Below are 18810 nucleotides of genomic sequence, written 5' to 3'. Positions count from 1 at the left end.
TATCATGGTGCTAATTATTAAGCTGTTACGTGTCAGCTTCAAATCCACATCTCACTCCACTTTGTTAAAGCCAGGCCTTTGCAAACCCCATTTTTAGGTTTGCCAGGCTCCCTTTCAGTCTTTGGCAATATGAAGAGATAGAAGCAAACTGCAGGTGGGGGGGTGGGGGTGGGAAGAAACGTGTTCCTTCCCATTTGCTTCTTGCTCCTGCCAGCATCATCACAGGAATGACCCACCCTTGCAGGAATGAGTGACTTCAGAAACAACAGGTGAGTCTAGTCTGCAGCTTTTCCACATTATCAGGCCAGGCCTGTCATCGCTCTCAAGGGAAACAGCACTGCCCCCTGTACACTTGCCCCGAACCCTGGAACTCTTTCTCTAAGCCTTCAGCTTTCAGAAATTCCAACCTTTTTTCTTTGTTCCCCAGCCCCTGAGATACCTCCCATAGTTACTTTCTCTATGACACTCGAGTGGTCCCTTCTGCCTTTTTAGCTCTTGTTTAACTCTCTAGTATGTGGCTAACAATTTATAAAATAAGTGTGGTCTCTCTCTTGGCTAGACCCTGACTCATACAATCTCTATCTATGCCAGAAGTCACTTGACAAAAATTCAACACTCATGCACGATTTTTACAAAAAACACTCAATAAAATAATTGATAGGCAATATTTTAATGTGATTATAAATTATACATAACCAGCTCAAAATCCAGCATCTTACTTATTAGGATAAAACCAGAGGCATTCCCATGAAAATCAGTAACAATACAAGGATACCTAGTCTTCTCACTACCATTTAACATGCTACTTAACGTAGCAGGCATACAATTAACTAGACAAAAGAAAGCAATGAGAGGAATAAGATTTGGAAGGGAAAAAAAGAGGTAAAAGATAGCTTAGTTTTCAGGACATATGTCTGGAAAGTACTACAAACAATGGGTATAATTAACATACAGAAATCAATAATCAACACATATATGCAAATAATAATTAGGTAAGAGAATCAAAGGGTAGGTTCCATTTATGTTACCAAGAAAAAAAATAAAATACCTAAGCATAAACTTATTAAGAAGTATGTAAAAGTTCTAGGAGGGAAACTTTGAAACTCCTCCTAACGTCTAGAGAGGATGGTAGTGGGGCATAAACACACACACAGACTAATAAAACAGAAAATGGAGAAATAAATTTAAGTGCACATGGAAATACAACATAAAAAAGGGTGGCATTTATTCTAATTAATGGGGGAATCATTTGGAAAAAGGTTGGAATTGCATTCATATCCCATATAATAGAAAAAAATCCACATGAGTCAGAAATTTAAATGTAAGAACACAATGAAACCATGGGTAAATGTTCTTTATACTCTGGAAGTAGGAAAATTGTTTTTTACTGTGACCAAATTCCACCAGCAATAAAAGTTGATAAATTTGGCTACATAAATTGAAAAACAATTTGCAAGGAGGAAAAATAGAAATAAGCAATAGGAAAAAAAATATAATACTGGAGAGTAACTCTTGGAGGTCCATAGTCTCCAAGTAATAGGTCTGCAGGAAAGAGAACAAAGACTGTCAGGGTGCCAAGCTCTTAATCATTGTATAAACTGTTCCTTTAAGAAGGCCTCTCCATTCAACCCACATTGTTGACATTATAAGTAAGTTCTATGGGACTTTGCACTCCTACAGCAGTTCCTCAAAGTTTGGTCCTGGGACAGTCTGCTCCAGAATAATCTGAAGTGTTTGTTAGAAACACTGAATCTACCCTTTCATTTGTCAGACATTATCTAAGCAAGCTTTTCTACCTAGGCACAATAGAATTTGACTTGTCACTTAAATACAGTAAGTTATGTTCATTGATCTTATCAGATCTGAATAGGATTTCTTACTTTCTACTAGTATAGTAAATGATTTTTAAAATAAAGTTAGAAAAACCAAATTTAAAAGAGCCTGAAAGGTTAAGCCCCTCAGTCAAGTCATCAGATTACACAGAATGGAAATAATACAGAAACTGATACCTAACAGGTAATTCTGAAGTGTAAGAATGAAGGGTCCCAGAAAACTGGCCAAGGGCACAAGGCAGCTTTTAAAATCTTCTAGGTGTTCAAATATATTGGATGGTTTAAAAACACAACAAAACAAGATAGCTTGGTATGCAACAAGATAACCAATGCAAAAATATTTACAACACATTTTATTTGGTTAAAAGGTTAACAGCTTTTACTTAGTTGAAGGCTGTCAGGTCGAAAGAAGCTTACAAAAACAGGAACATAAGTTACAGGATGACCAAATGACTTCAGAAGTTTAATATTACAAAATAGCTATCTTAAACACATATATGTAAACATAAGAATGGATAAATTAATACTCATGAAAAGGAGGAGCAGAAAAAAGCATCCATCGTGCATTCATTTCATCTTCTGGAATCTTGTTATATCCCTGTTTTGACTTGGTATGGTTTGAATTAAAAAAAAAAAAACAGAATCCATAAATATATCTTATCTTCTCATCTTCCTGCAAAGTAGGAAAAAAAAGGAAGATGAAAAATACTAACAACTCAAAGCTGATGCTTTTGCTATGAAGCATGGAGAATAAAATTGATGCATCATATATCTGGAATACTCTATGATAGTAGGAATTATAAAATAAGGTTTAAGAAAAATTGACCAGCTTAGATTTTTACGTTTTACTATATATTTCCTTTTTATTATGAACTTCAGCATACATAGAATATATGAAAATGTACAACTTAAAAACAGTAATTAAATGATGTGCTTATCACCTAGGTAAGAAATAAAATACTACCACACCTCAGAAGCCTCAAGTGTGCCCCTTTCTGATCACATCCCTGTTGTTCCCCAACAGGTAACTGCTATCCTGAACTGTGTTCATCTCTTCCTTGCTTTTCTTCATAGTAAAGGTATTTTTCTAAACACCTTTATTCATTTCCAAGTCTCTCCTTTACTGAAACATTAAATGCTCACACTTTACATTCTGTATCTAATTCTATCAGTTGTTTCTGCTGGTACCTGTTAGTTTACTGTGATCTGTTTATTTCCCTGGGAATTCTACCTGTGGAAAATTTGTTGAGAGGACTGAGAAGAACTCTAGAAAATATTTGCATTTGCTTCTGATGGACAACAGGGGGCACTACAATTCATGGACTAATACAAATTTTCAGCTTAAGGTTTTCTGTGACTTCCAGATAATTGTAAATTCCAGCTGCAATGCATGAGAGTTTGATTTTGATTATGAATTCTCAGAAGATTTCTTTCCTTCTCAATTCAGTGCCAGAATTATTTCCTGGAGCTTAAAAAAGCTGATGGGAAGGTTATTTTTAGTTTGCTCTCCTACTGAGAGGGTAGGCTCAACTTTATTGAAGGTGATCTACTATTAGACTTTATTTTAGCTAAACCCTGGGATATACCTTCTGCCCCAGCCCCATAATACTGTGAATTCAATACTTAGGTTCACCTCGTTTGGTAAACGCCTTCAGGCAAAAGCCAGTCTCAGAGTCCACCTACCTTTTCTGTGTTCCTGCTCTCATTCAGTCTCTGATAAGAGCTTGCTTTCTTCTTCTCTTCTAGCTAATAGATATGTTTGGGGGGTGGGGGGTGGGGTGGGATTTGGCTTTTGTTTCCTTATAATGAGAGGCAGCCTTCTCACTGATGAAGAAATTATGAATAAGTAAAGCAAAAATGAACGCTGTGGTTTTGAATCAGAGGTTATCAATATATAAACTCATCACGGATTCTACTTAATATACAGATAGAGAAATATAAAAGTGTGTGTATGCATGGATTAGTATGCATGTGTATGTTTCCTAGCTCTGTCGGCTGAGAGGACCTAACTAACAGCAATATCCCCTGGTATTGGTGGTGGTGGCCAGACCCTAAGAAGGATCCCTGCCACCACACTCAGGATGATGTTCATGCTCTTGTATAACTGCCTCTTTAAGGAACTGTGACTCAATCTAACCAATAGAAGACAGCAAAGGTGATAGAATGTCTCACTTCTAAGATTACGTTTCATTGTATAGTAATCTATCTGCTAAAGGATTTGCTCTAGAGACTTTCTAGCTAGCTTTGAAATAAGTAGCCATTTTGGGAGGCCCACTTGGCAAGGAGCTGAGTGTGGCCTCTAGGAGTTGAGGATAGCCTTTAGCCAACAGCAAGAAGCTGGGGCCCTCAGTCCTGTAACTACAAGGAAATATACTTGTGTGATTTATTTATTTATTCATGAGAGACACAGACTGAGAGAGAGAGGCAGAGACATAGGCAGAGGGAGAAGCAGGCTCCACGCAGGGAGGACTTGATCTCCGATCCCGGATCCCAGGATCATGACCTGGGCCATAGAGTACCTAATTCAGTGTGCTAGTCCAGATTCTGGCCCACAGAAATGGAAAGATAAGAAATGGATGCTGTTTTGGGCTCTTAGGTTTATAGGTAACAACTGTTGTGCAGCAATAGCTAATATAACACTATATACATAGTACAAATAACTAATGCCCAGATCTTGGTTTCTAAACACAATTCTTCAGGGGAACTGGGTTCTTTGCAAAAGTACCTGATTTGGTGGCTGGGGCAGGAAAAACTCTAAGATAAGCCTGGAACATCTTGTGTCAGAAAAGAAGGAAGTGCTCAAAATATTATGAAGTCTTGTTGAAAGAACACAGAAGGAAGCCACCCTGAAGGAACTCCTAATTGCCAAGCCGGAATAATCTGGGCAATGGAATAACTATTGATAGTATTAGATTTTAACTGATAGAATAAACACAAATAACTAACTAACTAACTAACTAACTAACTAACTAAATAAATAAATAAATAAATAAGGGAGAGAGGGAGAGGGAGGGAGGGAGGGAGGAAAGGAAGGAAGGAGAGAGAGAGAAAGGACAGTTCTTCCTTATAGAATTCTAATAAATGCTGAAGGAAAGAGAGAAACAGAAAGCCACTATTGGGCAGAAATATAACTGTTGCAAGCAAGATCCATCAATGGATGCTAAAATTAGCAAGCAAATGTTTGACGAAAAATAGAATGCATGGTGACAAATAAGATCGCCCATTGTGATTGCCCAAGTGTCCATTAACTATAAAGGAAAAGATGGTAATTTACTGTGAAAAAAGCCCAGTAGACACCATGGTCCTCAATCAAGTGATCCAAGTTAACATTATTGAGACATCCTGACATGATAAACCCCTTAAAATGATGCAAATGGCACACCATTTCTGTAGAATTCTTACCAAAGATGCATAACTGCTTTGTAATGATGAAAAAAACATCAAACACACACAAAAAAAGAAAAAACATCAGACAAAACTGAGGGATATTCTACAAAATAATTGACCAATAGTCTCCAAAAGTGTCAAAGTCATAAAAGGAAAGGAAGAAATGAACTGTCATAGGATGGAAGAGGCTAAGGAGAAACAACAACAATATGCAAGGTGGGATCCTGGATAGGATTCTAAAACAGCAAAGGATGTTAATGGACATCTATAGTTTAGTTAATAGTATTATACCAATGCTAATTTTCTAATTTTGATCATTGTACTGTGGGTAAGGTGCTAAAATAAGGGAAAGCTGGGAGAGGAAACTTTGTGCTATTTTTATAACTCTTTGCTAAGTCTAAGTTTAGTTTAATATAAAAAAATTTAACTCTCAACTCAATTAAAAAAAAAAAAGACAACCAATTTTAAAAAGGGAAAAAGATCTGAATAGACTGACCTCCCTACCTCCCTCCTTTCTTCCTTCGCTTCCTGCCAGCGTGAAGCCCAATTCGGGACTTGAACTCACAGCCTTGAGATCATGACCTGACCTGAGATCAAGACTCGGACACTTAACTGACTGAGCCTTACACTCTTACATTTGTGTAAGAAGATACACAAATGGCCAATGAGTACATGAAAAGATGCTCAACATCATCAGTCATCAGAGAGCTTCAGGTCAAAACTTTCATATACTACTTTACACCCACTTACTATGGTTAGAATCATCAAAAAGTCAAATAATAACAAGTGTGTTGGCATGGAATTAAAGAAATCAGAACCGTCATACATCATTGGTGGTAATGTAAAATGACAGCAGCTTTGGAAAATAGTCTAAGCAGTTCCACAAATGATTAAACAGAGTTACCATATGACCCAGGAATTCAATAAGGAGGCATATATCCAAGAGAAAAGAAAACCTATGTAGACACAAAGACTTGCAAATGATATAACAGCATTATTCATAATAACCAAAAGATGGAAACAACCAAACATCCTTTGACAGACAAGTGGATAAACAAAATGTGGTTATTATCTATATGACAGAATTTAATTCAGTCCTAAAAAGAAATGAAATACTGATATATATAATGGACGGATAAACCCTAGAAACATATGGTAAGTGCACGAAGACAGTCACAAAGACCACATATTACATGATTCCATTCATATGAAATATCCAGAACAGGGAAATCTATGGAGATAGGAAGTGGGTGAATCGTTGCTTAGGGCTGGGGGCAGGGTGGTGGGTATGGGAACGACACACAAAGGGCATGGGGTTTCTTTCTGAAGTTTTATGATGATAGGCATGGTATGTGAATTACAGCTTGACAGTTGTTTTTTTTTTAAAACCACTTGATCTTTTATTTCATTTTGTTTCTGTTTTACCCTCCTTTGTATTGCTATCCTGTGTGTGTGTGTGTGTGTGTGTGTGTGTGTGTGTGTTTTAAGACTTTATTTTTTTAGAGCAGTTTTAGGTTTGCAATAATATTGAGAGAGAGGTACAGAGATTTCCCCCATGCCCTCTGCCCTTACCTGTACTCAGCCGTCCCCACTGTCAATTACTCACAGGCATTGTATATACTGGATCAAGGATGAATCCACACTAACACATCACAATCAGTTGAAGCCTATGGTGTACTTAGGGTTCCCTCTTGGTATTGTACATTCTAAGGGTAGGGACAAATGTGTAATGACATGTTTCTATCATCATAATATCAGAGTATTTTCACTGCCCTAAAAATCCTCCATGTTCCACCTAATTCATCTGTCTCCCCTATCCCTACCAGACAACAGTGATCTTTTTCCTGTCTTCATAGCTTTACCTCCAGAATGTCATATACTTGGAATTATACAATAAGTAGTTTTCTCAGATTGGCTTCTTTTACTTAATAAACTGTATTTATGGCCCTCCTTGTCTTTTCATAGCTTGGTACCTCAATGCTTTTTAGCTTTGAGTAATACTCCATTGTCTAGATATATCATAGTTTATTTCTCCATTCACCTACTGAAGGACATCTTGGTTGCTTACTGGTTTTAGTAATGTGAATAAAGCTGCCATAAATATCCATGTGCAGATTTTTGTATGGACATGTTTTCCCCTTTGGGTAAAGACCAAGGAGTGTGACTGCTGGACTGTATGGTAAGGGTACCTTAAGTTTTGTAAGACCACCAAGCTGTCTTGCAAAATAGCTGTATCCTTTGGCTTTCCCACTAGCAGTGGAAATATACCTGTTATTGCTTCAAAATATCTGTCAGAACCATCAATGCCTTTCATCTTATAAAAGAAGTAAATACTGACACAATGCAAAGGATAAGAAAATTTAAGGATAGTTTTCTCTCTTTTTGAAAATATGACTGATTTCTGCAAAACAGGCTCCTTCATTTATTCTTTTAAAAAGTGAGATTTTCCATAGAACACATGTAAAAGGCATTTGGACATTTTTTGAAATAATTAAGGGAATTTGAATAGGGATTGCCTACTGGGTAGTTGACAGTAAGAAATTGTTGCTAATTCATTGTTGCCAGATAATTGAGTGATTACTGTTATCTAGTTTTGTTAAGAAGTTCCTTTTTAAAAGAGATACACACAGAAGTATTTTTGGAATTAAATGACCCAATATTAGGGATTTGTTTTAAAAATACTACAACAAAAAAGGATAGATAAAATATATAAGGCAAAATACTGGTAACAGTTGAAGCTCAGGATGGATAATAAGAGTACTATTTTCCCTTTGTTGAGGTTTGATATATTTTTTAAAGATTTATTTATTTTAGAGAGAGGGAAAGAGTACATACACACATGGGGACACGTAGGGGCAGAGGGAGAGAGAGAATCTCAAGCAGACTCTCCGCTGAGCACGGAGCCCAACTGGGGCTCGGTCTCACGACCCTGAGATCATGACCGAAACCAAAATCAAGAGTTGGACACTTAATTGACTGAGCCACCCAGGCACCCTGTGTTTGAAATTTTAAAAAAGAGAAAGAAATTCTTTAAGGCCAAAGAACAAATAAGCCACTTTGAATTCCTCTAGGGAACAAGGTAGAGTACAAATGAAGACAAGAGACATAGAAATAGTGGTTTGCAAATCATAGGCAACAAAGTTTCTTTATAAAGCCCGTTTAAAGAATAAAAGAAGACATTTCTTCAAATCTTACCCAGATTATAACTGTGATTATTGTATGTCAAAAATATACCGATATTGAGAAGTGTTCAAATACTAACTCATCAGGCAGGAATTTCTTTTAAAGCACATAGTTTATAATATCACACTGAAATCACTTTAATATCACTGAAATACTTACCTTTTGAGATTTGGCTCCTTTAAATAGAGAGGAGTACACCTTCTTCTCCGGCTTGGTTGCTCTAAAGATGGATTTTCTGACTTATTTTCAGCTTTAGCAGCATTATTTGAAACAAAATTGGTATTTGTCAAGTCCTGTAGTGTTCTACAACCTGCAAAGAATATTATTTTCACAAATATTTATAAATGTGGGATATATGGGATATCTCTATATAGAAATAGATATGGGATATAGTGGTTTACAAATTGCTGGTAGCACATTTTTAAACATAACAATAATCAAGCTATAATTTTAAGTACTATAATAGCAATGAAATTATTTGTGAATAAGTTTTTCTCCTCAAAATGAGGGGAAAAGAGACTTAAAATTTTAAACTATCAAAGTAGATTATAACATTTTTATTCTGAAATCACATATAGGCTGATAAAAATTCTTTATAGGTCAACTCTAGTCACAGAATCATACTACACATTCATTCAACATTTGTATCGATTGCTTACTCTATGAAAGGTACCATGAGGACTAGAGATGCAAGACGGCTGACCAGTCCTCTATCATGTACTAGAACTCTGGATTTTTGCACTTTTGTTTTAGTATTCGTTTTACGTGGAATAGCCTTATCAAAATCCTAGTGCTAACTTGAAAAGATACCTGTACCCTCATGTTCATAGCAGTGTTATGTATAGTCAAGACATAGAAACAATCTAAGTTTCCATGGATGGATGAACGGATAAAGAAGTTGTGGCATGTGTGTACATGTATATTAATATTAGATGCATATTACTCAGACATAAAAAAATGAGGAAATCCTATTTGAGATGGCACAAATGGATTTTGAAGGCATTATGTTAAGTGAAATAAGTCATACACAGAAAAACAAATACTGTAGGATCTCATTTACATCAGGGAACAATACAAAACAAAAAAATCAAAACCAAAAACCAAAAACCCAAACCCAGAAAGAGATCATACTTGTGATTACCAGAGGTGACAGAGGGTGGAGAAAGGGAGAATAAGAGGAAAGCAGTCAAAAGGTACAAACATCCAAACTTAGATAAATAAGTACTAGGGATGCAATGTACAACCTGATGACTACAGCTAACACTGCTTTATGATATATAAGAAAGTTAAGAGGGGGCGCCTGGGTGGCTCAGCTGAGCATCTGACTCTTGACTAGGCACAGGTCATGATCTCAGGGTTGTGAGATCAAGCAGCGCCACTGGGCTCTGTGCTGGGTGTGGAGCTTGCTTAGGATGGATTCTCTTTCTCCCTTTCCCTCTGTTCCTCAACCCCACACCCTCTCTCTCAAAAAAAAAGTTGAGAGTAAATCCTAGGAGTTCTCATCACAAGGAGAAAGCTTTTTTCTTCTTTTCTGTTTACTGTATCCATATGACATGATGGCTATTACCTGAACCTGCTGTGGTAACCATTTCATAATACATGTAAATCCAATCATCATGCTGTATGCCTTAAAGTTATACAGTAATGTCAATTATTTCTCAAAATGGGAAAAAATTTTTAGTATTCTACACACATATATATTCAAATGTTAAGTCACCCAGTAGAAAATTTTGACTGATATGGGAAAGTCCAAAGTCATAAAATTTCTAATAATGAAAGAATATCCTTTGGATGTATAAGGGGAAAAATGGGATAAGTAATGTTACATACAGCATGACTTCAGGCATATATTTAAATTCCATAGATTGAACTCTGTTTGCACATGCCAAAATGCTGACTGCAGTTCTTCTGGGTGATTGTTTTTCCTACAATTTCCTGATTTTCTACTTTCCATTTTCTGCAATGAGTATTATTTTAATAACTGGGAGAAAATAAAAGTAAACACTAAAGATAAAAATCCTACCTATCCTTTAGGGCCTAAAATGCTACGTATTTCATGTCCTCTGGTCCAAATCACTCCCAATATGTGTTAGCACATATATGCTTTAATTAGAGCATTTATCACATTTACCATCTATTTGTTGTTTGCTATTTTGAAACATGCATTCTGAGGAAAGGGAGTTGATATTACTGATTTTTTAATCCTCTAAAACTCCAAATCAGACAACTTTGTGGTAAAGGCCAAATCTGTTTTTTAGGTTTTAAATATCCAAGACACTACTCTGCTATCTTTCCTAAAATAATACACTTTCTTTAAAATTTTTTATAGTTTCTATATACCAGGTTACACAGCTAAATACTGTTTTTAACTCCATAAAAATATCAGTTATAACAAAATACTTTAATGGTTTGAAAAAAGAAAATACTTCTAAAATTTGATCATTTCAGCCATTAACCTACCTATTCCTGATTTTTGTGTTCTCTGGTTGAATTTCATCCCTTTCATCTTCTCATGTACATCACCACTTATTTGAAAGATTGGTGAGCTCTCCAGGGCAAAATTTTCTTTTATCATCAAATTTTTACTAGGAGAAATACTCAGAGGCACTGAATCCTCATGAGCACTCTTAAAGGAAGAATCTTGTATGTTAGGTGAATATACCTGAGAAAAAGATTGAAATGCCTTTGTGTAAAACTCTGGCTTCATTTTGACAACTTCCTCATTTTCTGAAATTTTTTCCTTAGCATCTTGTCCAGATTCAACTGATATTCCTGGGTCAGTGTCAGATATTATCTGCATCACCTTATGGCTATCTGAAGAAGGATAGATGATCTTCTTTTTCTTTGATTTAGATGACGTTTTGTTTACTTTTCTGTCTTGGCACTCTTCTTCTTTTACCACTTCCACAAAGGGGTTATCTCTTTTTTCATTCAGAGTTGTAGGGCTTTGCTTCAGATTCTCCTGTAGGTCCATGTGCTTATCAGGATCAGAATCTGCTTCATTAGTAATATATTTTAAACCTGATTCTAAGGAGACAGATGTCTGTAAAGAATCTGGTAACTGTGAAATACATTTGTTTTTACCTTTTGCCAAAATCTTGGACTTGCCTGATGATTCTTTCCCATGCTTTTTAACTAATTTATAAGGATTTGAAGTTTGGTCACAATTTTCCTTTTCATTACTATCTATTTCCATAGAGCATCCACGGATAATACTTTGGCATTCAAGTCTTTGTTTAGATTTATTTACTTGAAAAGCAAGATCTTTTGTATAGCTTTCTTGATCCTGTACATCTTTATCATTATCCCCATATGTTTCATACCTTTCAGAAATTATTGCTGTCTTCTGATTTACTTTCTGCCTAAGTTTCTTATTTTTTGATTCATTTTGCTGAGAAGGTTGCTTATCGGTTACATGCTTCTTCAAACCCAACACATTCTGTGCCTCATAATCATATAGATTTCCATTATTGGGAGTGGGAAGACAAGCTGTTTGTAATTCACTTGTGACTTCTAGGTTTTTAGAAATAGTTTCTTTACCTGTTTGATTTAGAGAAAAGAAGTTACTTTCTTCTGGGTCATGAATACCTTTTTTTTTAAACTCATTTGCCTGGTTCATTTCCACAATTATTTCTGTCTCCCGAGTTACTTTCTGCCTAAGCCTCTTATTTATTTTTGATTCATTTTGCTTTGTAGGTGGCATATAGGTAACATGCTTTTTCACCCCCAAAATGTTTTGAGTCTCATAATGACCTAGGTTCATATCACCTCTGTTGGAAGGATCGGCTTTCTGAAACTCATCTGAGTCTTTTAGGTTTTCAGGGATGATTTCTTTTTCCTTTTGGTTAAGAGGAAGTAAGTTATCTTTTTCTGGGTCATGTGTACCTTTGTCATCATTCTCATATACTCGGTTGCTTTCAGAAATTATTTCTGTCTTCTGACATACCTTTTGCCTAAGCTTCTTACCTATTTTTGATTCATTTTGACAAGCAGGTTGCATACCACAGACATGCTCTTCTACTCCCAGAACATTTTGAGTCTCATAATCATATAGGCTTCCACTATCTTTGGTAGAAAGGGCAGGTGTTTGGAACTCACTTGGGTCTGTTAGACTTTCAGGGACGATTTCTTTATCCTTCTGGCTTAGGAAGAAAGAATTACCCTTTTCTGGGCAATACACATTCTTATCATTACCTAAATGATTCACTTCAGAAATTATTTCTGTCCTCCGATTTACTTTCTGCCTAAGATTATGAACTTTTGATTCATTTTGCTGAACAGGATACACATCAGTGATCTGCTTTTGCAAATCCAATACATTTTGGATCTCACAATTATACAAATTTCCATTATCAATGGTGGAAAGAGCAGGTTTTTGAAACTCATCTGAAGCTTTTAGGTTTCTAATAATTTCTTTATTCACTTGGGTTTGGAAGGAGAAGTTACCTTCTCCTGGGCCATGCACAACTTTAGCACTATCCCTAAATATTTGGTTTGTTTCAGAAATTATTTCTGTCTTCCGATTTATTTTCTGCCTAAGCTTCTCATTTATTTTTGATTCATTTTGCTGAGCAGGCTGCATATCAGTGACATGCTTTTTCAAATCTGACATATTCTGGGCCTCATAATCATATAAACTTTCATTATCTTTAGTGGAAAGATCAGCTGTTTGAAATTCACTTGTGACTTCTGGATTTTCAGAAGTGGTTTCTTTATTCTTTTGGTTTGAGAGTAAGTTATCATTTTCTAACTTAGAAATCACAGTCTGTCTAGAAGCTTTACTTTTATGACAAGCTAGAGAACTCTGACCCATACTAAATTTACTCTCCTGATGGAATTTATCTAAACTTTGAGAGAAAGAGTATGCTTCTTCTTGCTCATTTGTTACATGTATTTTCTTTTTTTTATTACACTGTGTAGTTTGTCTCTTATCTTGATCAAAGTCATCATGAAGGGTTACTTTCTTCAGTATGTTCAACTGAGTCAGCTGCTCAGTATTGAACATAAAATTTGGATCGTCTGAATCCCCTTTGCCATTCAAGATAACTGATCTTTTTTCTGGTCCATTTTCAATCTTTTCCTCAATATTGATATCTGAACTATTTTTAAATGGTCTCTTTGATCTTTCTCTCTTTTTTTCAGAGCTTGAATCCCTCACTTTTCTGAAAGTTTTTATTTCACAATCATTTGATTTTTTATTGCTTTTATTTTTAGTGCCCGTTGAAACTGTAACAATTTTGCTTATTTCACTAGCAGTTAAATCCATGTCAGCATCATACACAGTTTTCTGCAACTGAAAGTCATCACTACCTTGAAATGGATTCTTGTACTCTGCAGTAGGTTCGCTTGTAGACTCAGATGAGACAGGAAGCCATTGGATGTTTCCTTGCATTTCAATATTCTTTTCATTAGTATGATCATTTATCTTATTATTCCAATTTAATTCTGGACTTGAAATGTGTTGTTGATCTAAATCTGTCATATGAGGACTGACAGGATTATTTAATTCCTGAGGTAATACATGTTTCTTCCTTTCAGTTACATTACTGAGAGATGGCTTCTCCTTTCTGTGGCTGATCAACTGGGCATTTTTCATCTCACTCATTAGAGAACTAACGGAATTTTGGTCTGAGTGGAAAAAATAAAGGGAAAGAAAATTCAGAAGTAATGACAATGAATTTGTTATTTTAAACAAACAGAGTAAAAATCAAGCTGTTTCACAGAAAGGATCCTGATAGTGTATTCTGTTCAGATACTTACAAAGAATCTATGCTGATAAAAATAAAGTAGAAATGACCAGAGTATTCATAAGTTACATTTTACATTGTATTTATGGACAATATATATTAAGAATTCACTCTGCCTTGGCCCCAACAGTAGAGTGGAATACATCTGATGGTAGAGCCACTAACTTACATTTCTAAAGTCAGAGGAGGCCAGCAAATGAACCCAAATAACAGTGATAAGTCTGACAAGTATTACTATTGAAAGACAATCAGCAGGCAACTAAAGTTTATATAAATTATACATACACACATAAATTTTTATAAAGGAAAAACAATTCTAAGCTCTAAATCAAATATACTTATGGTTCTATAATCCAATCTGCAAATCTATGATAAATACATAAGCCAGACTCCCCTGAAGGATTATTTTAGAAATAACTGTGTAAATAAAACGTAAGTATCATCATTTCCTGTGGCTCAACTATTACCCAGGTTCAAGTTTTTGCTTTGGCTTTGATCCTGAAAAAGTAACAAAATCTATTTAGGTCCCTCCAATTTTTTTTTTTTTGTGTGTCTATGAAAAGGAGAAGATGAAACTAAATAAATATATGGCATCTTTCAATTTGTAAACTAAAAAGATACCAAGAAAAGCTCTTTGGGCTGACTCTATTTTTTAAAAAAAAGATTTTATTTATTTATTCATGAGAGACACAGAGAGGCAGAGACACAGGCAGAGGGACAAGCAGGCTCCATGCAGAAGCCCGACATGGGACTCAATCCCGGGGCTCCGAGATCACGCCCTGGGCCCAAGGCAAGCGCTAAACCACTGAGCCACCCAGGGATCCCAAGGCTGACTCATTTTTAAATACTGCTCGCAGAATAACAGCATTAGGCCACTGTGGATCTGATATTTATCAGCATGTTTATTTAAAAATTAAATTTTTCAGGGGGACCTGGGTAGTGGCTCAGTGGTTGAGAATCTGCCTTTGGCTTGGGTCATGATCCCAGGCTCCTGGGATCGAGTTCCACATCAGTCTCCTGGTGATGAGCCTGCTTCTCTCTCTGCCTGTGTCTCTGCTTCTCTCTCTGTTTCTCATGAATAAATAAATAAAATTTTAGAAAAAAAAAATACAATAAAATTACATTTTTCACCAGTAGTTTTAAATGATGGAAGTTATTAGCAAATCTATAACATAAGAGAGCTACCTTATTAACTGTTTATAAACCATGGGCCTCAAGCAAAAAAGTCTGATGAATTTAACTTTTTAATAGATATTACAATTTTTTTTTAAATCTTACCTTTGGGAAACATATCAAAAATAGAAAAAATATGTCTGAATCATCTAAACCACACATATTATGATTATTTTCTTTAAGAAATAACAATTACAAATCATACTGACTTGATAAAGGTTGCCCTGTTGATACCGAAGAGGGAATATCAGGTGATATCTTTGATATAGCACTGTCATCATATTGCATTTTCTCTTTCTCTTTCTCATCATCATCATCATCATCATTTGAAGTTAATGGAACCCTAAATGCAGGTGGAAACGAATGACGAATTTTGTATTTTACAAAAATTATTTAGAAAATTACATACATAGTTCTTTTTATATGCCATTTATTTAAGATCCAACCATAAGCCCACTCTGGTATCTTTTTATGTTCAATGAAGACAATTATAGGTAGGAAAGAGATAGTTTCTAATAGTATAGAACTTGGAATAAAACAGGAATGCTTCTTACCCCAGAGCCCCAGTGGCCTTAAAAAGAGATAACTGATATAACCACTGGTTGGGCTATTAAGAGTAATAATACTAATGAAACAAATAAACTTCAAACATACTAACAAATACTCATATAATATTTATAGCTTTCTTACAGTTAATTTTATGGAATAACCAACAACTTTTCTATAGTTTCAATAAGTACAGTTGTATGTAAAGTTAAGTGTGAACTAAAGTTTCCTATGTGCCAAAAGGTATCCATGTAAACTAAGGCCATATTCCTAGAGTAGTTAAATCTATTTGGCTGCAGGGAGATATAAACAGACAGAAATAATTAAACTGACATTGAATTCAAAGAATGAGAATTAATATGCCCCAATGATAAAGATTTTGTCTTAAATGCCAAACACATGGGATCCCTGGGTGGCGCAGCGGGTTGGCGCCTGCCTTGGGCCCAGGGCGCGATCCTGGAGACCCGGGATCGAATCCCACATCAGGCTTCCGGTGCATGGAGCCTGCTTCTCCCTCCGCCTGTGTCTCTGCCTCTCTCTCTCTCTGTGACTATCATAAATAAATAAAAATTATAAAAAAAAAAAAATTTAAATGCCAAACACATCACAGATATTTAAGAGGTTATGTTTCTGATAATGGCTGAATAGCTATTTTTGAATCAGCCCTATCAAACATAATGACTATAAATTCTGGATAAAATATTTTTAAAAAATACCTAAAGTAACTGGAGAGTAAACAAAAAGCAAATAGATAATAAACAGCGAGTGATACTTAAAAAAAAGGTGAGTTTACAACCTCAGTCAGTGCCACATTTTTAAAAAGTTAGAAATCTATATTCTTACTGATTCAAGGTAAGAATTAACAACAATTAAGACAGATGCAAAAGTATGTGTGATGGGGAAATAACAGGTAGAGAGGGGAGACCCAAATTTTGTGTGTAAATTGTTCCCCTCCCCATCTCTGGCTGACCCAAAAATCATACATATGTGAGGAAGATTCCAACCAGGCCAGCTAAGGATAAAAGAACTAAAATGAGATTTCATATGTTGCCACTTACAGGAAAATAATAAGTTTGAGTTCAGACAAGGTAATTGCCTAGTAAAATAAAACACAAATTTGTTGGAGGAACACACCTGAATCCAGACTTTCTATAACATAGGACTCACATGTCCAGCATATAATCCAGTATTATTCAAAATATAATGCAACAGGAAAAAAGTGTTCAAACTCAAGGGAAAAAGATAACCAATAGAGAATGTTCCTGATATAAAACACTCATGAAGGGATCCCTGGGTGGCGCAGCGGTTTGGCGCCTGCCTTTGGCCCAGGGCGCGATCCTGGAGACCCGGGATCGAATCCCACATCAGGCTCCCGGTGCATGGAGCCTGCTTCTCCCTCTGCCTGTGTCTCTGCCTCTCTCTCTCTCTCTCTCTCTCTGTGACTATCATAAAAAAAAAAAAAAAAAAAAAAAAAAAAAAACACTCATGAAAACATGCTCAAATGAAAATATTGAGCATGAAAGAATTCTCAATATTATTAATATTATCAAGGAAATCAAAATCAAAATCAAAATGAAATACCACTTTATACCAACTAGATGGCTATAATCAAAAGCATAGATAATAACAAGTATTGGTAAGGATGCAAAGAAACTGTGACCCTAATACTTCGCTGGTGGAAATGTAAAACAACGCAGCAGCTTTGTAAAATGGTTTGGCACCACCTCCAAAAGTTATACAGTTATATGACTCAGTAATTCTACTTGTTGGCATAAACTGAAAACTGTCCACACAAAAACTTTTACATGAATGTTCATAGCACCACTGTTCAGAATCGTCAAAAAGTAAAAATAGCACAAATGTTCATTAACTGAATGGATATACAAAATAAGATATATGCAAACAACAGAAACTTTTTTTTTTTTTTTAAGATTTTATTTATTTATTCATGGAAGACACAGAGAAAGAGGCAGAGACACAGGCAGAGGGAGAAGCAGGCTCCATGCAGGGAGCCTGATGTGGGACTTGATCCCGGGACTCCAGGATCATGACCTGGGCTGAAGGCAGGTGCTAAACCGCTGAGCCATCCAGGGATTGCCAAACAACAGAAACTTATTCAGTCATAAAAAATAAATAAAAATTATAAAAAAAAAAAAATTTAAATGCCAAACACATGGGATCCCTGGGTGGCGCAGCGGTTTGGCGCCTGCCTTTGGCCCAGGGCGCGATCCTGGAGACCCGGGATCGAATCCACATCAGGCTTCCGGTGCATGGAGCCTGCTTCTCCCTCTGCCTGTGTCTCTGCCTCTCTCTCTCTCTGTGACTATCATAAATAAATAAAAATTATAAAAAAAAAAAAATTTAAATGCCAAACACATGGGATCCCTGGGTGGCGCAGCGGTTTGGCGCCTGCCTTGGGCCCAGGGCGCGATCCTGGAGACCGGGATCGAATCCCACATCAGGCTTCCGGTGCATGGAGCCTGCTTCTCCCTCTGCCTGTGTCTCTGCCTCTCTCTCTCTCTGTGACTATCATAAATAAATAAAAATTATAAAAAAAAAAAAAATAAATAAAATCTTTAAAAAAAAAAAAAAAAATTTAAATGCCAAACACATGGGATTCCTGGGTGGCTCAGCGGTTTAGCGCCTGCGTTAGGCCCAGGGCCTGATCCTGGAGTCCTGGAATCGAGTCCCACATCAGGGGAGCAAGGAGCAAGGAGCCTGCTTCTCCCTCTGCCTGTGTCTGTGTCTCTGCCTCTCTCTCTCTCTCTGTCTCTCATGAATAAATAAATAAAATCTTAAACAGAAAAAAAAGTGAGCAGACACTAATGAAATATGAAATGAAAGAAAAATTGACAAAAAATATCAATTAAACTGGGACACCTAGGTGGCTCAGTGGTTGAACATCTGCCTTCGGCACAGGTCATCATTCCGGGGTCCTGAGA

At 36.1% G+C, this 18810-nt stretch overlaps 1 protein-coding gene across 7 annotated transcripts in view; it reads right to left on the bottom strand.

The window, feature by feature from the left end:
- Positions 1-2170: 2170 nt before the first annotated feature.
- SGO2 (shugoshin 2) overlaps positions 2171-18810 on the bottom strand; it is a 55833-nt gene continuing 39193 nt past the window's right edge. For 6 of the 7 annotated variants that reach the window (XM_041737757.1, XM_041737758.1, XM_041737759.1 and 3 more), the window contains 4 exons: positions 15532-15665; positions 10863-14030; positions 8562-8712; positions 5488-6925 (listed from right to left, as the gene is read on the bottom strand). In XM_041737757.1, the coding sequence (XP_041593691.1) occupies positions 6898-6925; positions 8562-8712; positions 10863-14030; positions 15532-15665 (3481 nt within the window). In that variant the 3' untranslated portion in view covers positions 5488-6897. Of the gene's footprint in view, positions 2506-5487; positions 6926-8561; positions 8713-10862; positions 14031-15531; positions 15666-18810 lie in introns of those variants that run through there. The other variant, XM_041737761.1, reaches the window with a different exon arrangement.

The sequence above is a fragment of the Vulpes lagopus genome, chromosome 22, assembly GCF_018345385.1.
Source record: "Vulpes lagopus strain Blue_001 chromosome 22, ASM1834538v1, whole genome shotgun sequence".
NCBI classification, from domain to species: domain Eukaryota; kingdom Metazoa; phylum Chordata; class Mammalia; order Carnivora; family Canidae; genus Vulpes; species Vulpes lagopus.
This window is presented reverse-complemented; position numbering and strand designations above follow the sequence as displayed.